Source organism: Athene cunicularia, assembly GCF_003259725.1.
Source record: "Athene cunicularia isolate RWA chromosome 1 unlocalized genomic scaffold, athCun1 chr1_part1, whole genome shotgun sequence".
Lineage (NCBI taxonomy): Eukaryota > Metazoa > Chordata > Aves > Strigiformes > Strigidae > Athene > Athene cunicularia.
The window spans coordinates 19,788,496-19,794,867 of record NW_020799091.1 but is presented as its reverse complement, the minus strand read 5'-3'; the positions used below and the strand labels follow the sequence as shown (position 1 = coordinate 19,794,867).

Genomic DNA, 6,372 nt, shown 5'->3' with positions numbered 1-6,372 from the left:
CTGAAGCGGACTGAGGATCATGAAGCAGTACCTTTCTTGTCCTGTCCTGTCCTGTCTCTCTGACCCTTTTGCTCTAGTCTCCAGATTAGACCATCTGTGAATCGTGTTATCTAGTACTGTGTAGAGCAGATCGTGTGACTGATCTCTTGGCACAGCCAGTGTGTTGCCTTGGCGGGTAGTGTGGGATGAAAAAAGCACAATACACGCCTTCTCTGTCTGAGACTTGTTTATCTGCATGACATCCAGGGCACTGTGGGAGAGCTCTCCTCGGTGATCACTGGCAACCAAAAACGAATCAAATCAAGGCAAAGTTAGAGAAATTCTCCTATACAAAGAGCTGCTCTAAAACAAAGCTTCGTTTTTGTTGTACATTGTTCTGGCTCTGTGTGAGTCCTGTGGAGAGACAAAGGCAAGCGAGAAGGAAATCTCAGCTGCTTAGTAAATGCCCTAATTTGATTTATTTACTGCTCCCTTCCCCCAGCCAAACTGTTCTGCTAACCTGTTAGTCCCAACTCAGACAAGTAAAACCAGCTAATCTGATTAGTTCTGACACACAGAAGCAAGGCTGCTGGGAAAAACTGGACCCTTACAGCTGTTTCAGGCTTCAGCTTCAATCATAATGTTATGGGTTTACTGAATGTGTAGCACAGTGTGACAGAAGCCCGGCAGCATGTACACAAGAGAGCAGTGTGACTATCACTGAAGATTTCTACTCTGGGTCTGAGGCCACTGGAATACAAACCATGTTTCGTGTCTCCTTCAATGTAGTGACAGAGAAAGTTACCTTCACCTTGGCAGCCAGCCCCTCGGTCACGTGGAAGGTAAGCTCAGATATGCATCATGCAAAAAGGTTGATTGCACAAGAAAACGAGTACCTGAACAGTCTTCCCAAGCATAGGCTGTGTTTACAAAATTTTAAGGGGAGTAATAATGTTTTAAGGGATCTGCACTGCAAAGTGGCATGCACGACTGGTTGGAGTTAGACAGACTAAATGGATCTGGTTCTAAAGAACAGCTTATTCATTGCCTTTTAAAGCATTTCTCATCTGACATTCAAAATAGCCAAATTCACAGTCATTTTTCTCATTCTGCTCTGGAAATGGCATTGTATTTATATTAACAGCAAATCCAGAGATGTGTATAAACACAGGCTACTCATTTCTGTAAGGAAGGAACACTGTTTGGGAAAAGCTTCCAAGCTTCCTAGATCATTTATGGATTGCAAGGATTTGTGAGCTGTACTAAGGTACAATAAATTAGAAGAATTTATAATTTCTATCTCACAGTCCCTATGATAAGGGACTTGAAGAAAAAAAAACCTTAGATGCGTAATTTGCTTGGCATGGGGTTGTGATAAAAATCAGCAGAAGCCAGAGATGCTTTGCATATCAGCTCTTTCTCCCATTCAGAGATTCAGTTCAGATCTTAATTTCCTTGAGACAAATGTTCCCATCTCATCTGGAAGAGAACAGCATTGTCAGGATGAGGTTCATTGCCGTTTCCTTCTCTCCTAGTGAGTGTGCGCTTTCACTACAATGCAGATTGAGAACACAGTCACTGTCTTCTGAAGTGTTGCTTTAAAAACTTCGTTTAGAGTCTGTGACTTATAATTATTGTAGGAATCTCACCTCTGTCTGTTACTATGACTTTCAGATGTGAGACAACTAGGAATAACTAGATACAGTGGCAGAGCAGGGTAATTGCTCTTGCTTTAGCTGTTCATGATTCATTATGCTGCATAAGTAGTTGTCATATATCGTTGCTGTATCATTTTCTCAGTCTTGGACCTCTCTTTTCTCTTGACTTGTGAGGTAGACACTGCCCAGAAGCAGTTATTAGAGGGTCTTTAAAAGGCCTGGTACAGTGTGACCCTAGTCCAGATCTGTACTATTTGTAGCATCATACACTAAATAAAAACACCTGGGCAAAGTGTGTTTGGAGTAAAATTCACATGAAATTAATTTTGCTGGACACCCTCTTTGTGGGAGAATTTGTGATAACATTGCTTCAGTTTCCTTCTTTATTAGGAAAACTTACCTTCTCAAATGTGTATTCATTAAATGGTAATGAAAAGATAATTTCAACACAACATAAAATGGCCTTACTTATGTTTGCTAATGGTGTGTTAAAGATTTTTCTGCCTTTGTATCAGAGTTGTAAGGACTTACAACTCTACCTTTGGAGTGCAAGGCACTTAGAAGAGGCGATTGAAATGGAAAAGGATGCTGGATCTTACCATGCTGCAGTGTTCCTACCTGATCCTGTCTCATGAGTCCTTGGTACAGCAAACATGGATGTGAATATAAGCCAGCTGGGTGCTGCATTTCAGTGCTCATTTATCATGTTGCTGAGGGCTGTTAGATGTAAGTGCATTGCAGTAAATCCTTCTGGAACAAACTGGCAAGTACTGAAAAGTGCATCCTGGCACACTTCTCCAGTTCTCCAGCTCTTCTATTATTTGTATATTTTAAATTATTTGGTATGTGCAATGTGCAAACATGAGCAAATGCTTAAAAGTAAAAACTAAAAGAAACTACGGTACAGTAGAACTTCCTGAAATGTAGTACATTTACTGATGAGTTGAGTAAAAAAAATGTGAGAAAGTGAACACAGTTATGTGGAAAACCAAGATGGAATGCCAAGCCAGCAGAAGAGATGGCTCTGCAGTAGAGCTTACATAAGTAATGCTGAGTTAATTTAAGGAAAGTTTTGTGGAGGGAGGTAATATTTTTTATTGACCAGCTCTTACAGTTGGAAAATTCAACAAGGTTTCAGGCACACAAGCCTTCCCTTTTGACAGTAGGAGGCTAATGAAAGACACTGTTTCCTTACAAACTTACTTTGCTTGTGTCCATATATCAGCCAGAACAGCACTAGTCCTGCAAGGTAATTTAAATCCTTTGAAGCTGAAAGAGGTCACATTGCTGCTGGAGGAAGGAGGACAGAGACATCTGCTTCAGACTGCTAAGTCTTTTTCTTTCAAGAGTAGGTGGCCCAGCCTGTAGATAACACTGAGATGTTCTGCTTTTCCACATACCACAGCACAACCAGAAAACAGTGTGATGGGCCCAGGAGGATGTGGCAGCTCTGTAGCTGATATCTTGGGGACAGGAGAATAGTACAAGATTTCTGACCTATACTATGAAGCTTTAATTTCTGTTAGAAATTAATTTCTCATTAGAATTATTGGGGAAAAATATTCTGGCCAAAATCAGTTCTAATTATATGTAAAATATTCATTTATATGATATTTTAGTGGAAGAAAGGCAGGACTCCTGCTGCAGACATTTCACAGTCTGTAGGGCATAAACCTCATTGTTTTTGTCAAAACATTGTTTTGTAAAAACTAGTTTAATTAGAAGTGGGGGAGGATATCAATACAGGACAACTAAAGGGAAGTGACAGCTGAAAAGACTGTTGACAAGTGGGAAGAGCTCAGAGTTGAACATGCCCTTTCACATAGACACTAATGCTTGAAAACCAAAGCAAGAAGCATCTTTATTGTAAACCAGAAGCATCCTTATTACAAAGCCTGAAGGGGGCGACTGGGCTGCTGCTCTTCCTCACCTCTGTGTGTCAGTCTGCCTCCTCTCATTTCCCTGCTCTTTAGAGAACAAACTGCTGGTACTTCTCGATCTGTCAACAGGCATGGAGCTGGTCAGCAGAGCAGAGAGCTGAGTGCTCTGAGATACACATGGGTTACACAGATCAGACTGCGAGCCATATCAGCTTGGCCAGAGTCCCTCTTCAAAAGCATTTTTAGGTTTCACTCATGTGAATTACTATTGCATTTTCAATCACTTGCTGCTAATGTTTGGGGAGTCTCATGTTGTGCCTCTTTGTGTCCTACACCTGGCTTGAGAACAGATAACAAGATCATGCAGCTGTCAATATACCAACAAACTCCTACCACTCATTTCCTATCCCATGAATAGATGACATGCCACCGAGGTGAATGCAATTCAGATTCACCATATACAAGCAAATTTGGTTACAGAATGCACTGTCTCATTGAGGATTAGCTACACTTGAACTCTATTCATTTTATTTTACTGCTGGTGTTTTGATTTTGTTGAATCTTGTCTGAACTGTATGGGGAGAAGCAGCAAAACCTGCTGGTTTGTGGCGCTCTATTCAAGGCCAGGAAATTCACTTGATGGGGATCAGTCTAACTTGGGACTTTCTTGCCAACTGATGCTGTGCTTTATCTCCTTGACACAGATCGATAAATGAGCTGGGGGTGGCTTTGCAGGCAGTTGGAGCCTGACCCAGATGTGTTGTTGCCAACTTTCAAAAGCTGCACAATGGCTCTCTTTCCCTGGCAGTTACAGCCGTTGGGGCAGGAACCTGTCATCTGAAAGGCTGTTAGGAAATAATGATATAAACTCCTCCCTAAGGATGTGGGAACAATGTTTGAATCCTATGAAGGAAACAATATCTGTGATAAGGAAAGCAGAAAAATCAAGAGCTTAGTGTTCGTTTTCTTTCAGCAGGGTGTTTCATGCAGTGCTTCTGCTGGCAAAGGGCCGATGGGGAGGCAGGGTAGAAGGTATGGGAAGTGAGTGGCAGCATGGAGCTTTTCTGGCTCAGAATAACCTTTCCTGCTGCTGTTAGAAACCTCGGTTAGTCTTACATAGAGCTACAGTCACCTGCCCTGTTCATCAAGAATAAGTGCACAGTAGTGAAGAGTCTGTCATTACTTTGTTGTGGTAGTACCTAAATACATCCCCAAAAAACGCAGCGGTAAATACATTACAAACAGAAACAGGATAATCCATGGGTTTAGTGCACACTAGCAAAGGACCAGACCATGAGCAGAAGGACAATGTGGTGATTACAAATGTCATCCTCATATGATGGCACCTGGGAGAGAAGTGAGTGCAGGACAAGGACAGTGTCAGTGTGGCATGTGCTGCAATAGATTACTCTAGGGCTGAATCTAGGAAGGTCTTGCATTGGTCCAGGGAGCTGCTTTGCTCCCTGGGTCCTGTTAAGGCTGGGGAGTTGATGGACCTGAGGAGGCTCAGCACTGTGAGGAAGAATTTCAGCTTGTTCTTTATTTGGACATTGTTTTCAGCTTATAGAACACTACATTTCTCCTTGAACAGTAACCACTTAATTTCTAACTGTTAAGTATAGAGCTACTAAATGCTTCCAAGTCTAAGTTCCCTGAAAAAACATCCAGAAACAGTTATTGCTCTCAGTCTTAATTTGAAATGCTTTTTTCACCTTGCTTTTATAAAGCACCCCAATATATACACCAGCTTCCAAGAGCTCAAGGCTCACAAGCATGTTCAAGGCTTACAAGCATGTATGAGATGTCCTTTTTTCTCCCTGCTCTTGAATGCAGACATACTACATCTTGTATATTTGATAGCTGATTTTGTCGCTTTTTGATGTACCCAAAAGAGAGGTTGACAAATTCCCTTCACTCTTCACAGTATTCACAGTCTAGTAATAGTCTTTGACACCAAATACTTCTTTCAGCAACCCTGAACCCCACTGCACACTGACACAACTGCCTTTGGGATTATGATAACGGATTTGGGAGCTACTGCCATAGAAGCAAGTACTTTTTGAGGTGATGACATTATTATTTCTGGTAACAATCTCAGAGCTTTATTACTATAAGACATGGTGACAGATGAAGGTTTTCTTCCTGTTATGATACTTCTAGGAGTTCTGTAGCTCCCAATGTCTCCTCAAAGGTCTTGCTAGCAGAGATTTGCTCATCTTTAGAGGACTGAAATCCTTTTCTCCATCTCTCCTGGATTATTTTTCTTACAACGTAACATACCCACCTTTTCTGGATTCTTGCCACACAACAAAAATATCGGTATTTTCTTAGTCTCCTACCAAACGCTTAAATGAATGCGACTCAGATGGATCAGCAGATTCTTGCTGTGGGATCAACTAATGCAGAAAATCAAGTCTGTGATGCTTGTTTGATCCCCAACTCCAGTTCACCAGCAGATGGTAGCAAACATCTCCTTCTCTGTGAGCTTCATTCTGGGATTCTCTTGAATACGAAAGGGCTGGTGTGCCTCATCGGAGTAATTTGTTTCCAGCAAGAAGAAATAAGCTGTAAACAAGGTAATTGTGCAACTCGGAACAAGGGAGAAGAACCACGGAAACCACGGAAATATTGCTGCAATTGGGACAGAAGAATTAAGTAGAGGTCAGAACAAAATCACTGCAGTGACTTGCACTGAATGGCATGAGAAGTATTTTGGTGTCACTGTTATTGTTCTTGTGGTGACAAAAAGGGACCTTTATTTGCGATGTAGCAAATGAACAACACTCAGAGCAGCACGATAAAATCGAAACAGCTCTGGGTCAGCTCTGCCCATGTACATTGACCCTTTGTCTTTA

The 6,372-nt window shown here is 41.6% G+C and overlaps 1 protein-coding gene across 3 annotated transcripts in view; it reads left to right on the top strand.

Annotated features, from left to right (window-relative positions):
- Nucleotides 1-578: 578 nt before the first annotated feature.
- Nucleotides 579-6,372, top strand: part of SPATA13 (spermatogenesis associated 13) — a 159,309-nt gene continuing 153,515 nt past the window's right edge. For all 3 annotated transcript variants that reach the window (XM_026845042.1, XM_026845033.1, XM_026845021.1), the window contains exon 1: nt 579-821. In XM_026845042.1, the coding sequence (XP_026700843.1) occupies nt 744-821 (78 nt within the window). In that variant the 5' untranslated portion in view covers nt 579-743. The remainder of the gene's footprint in view (nt 822-6,372) is intronic.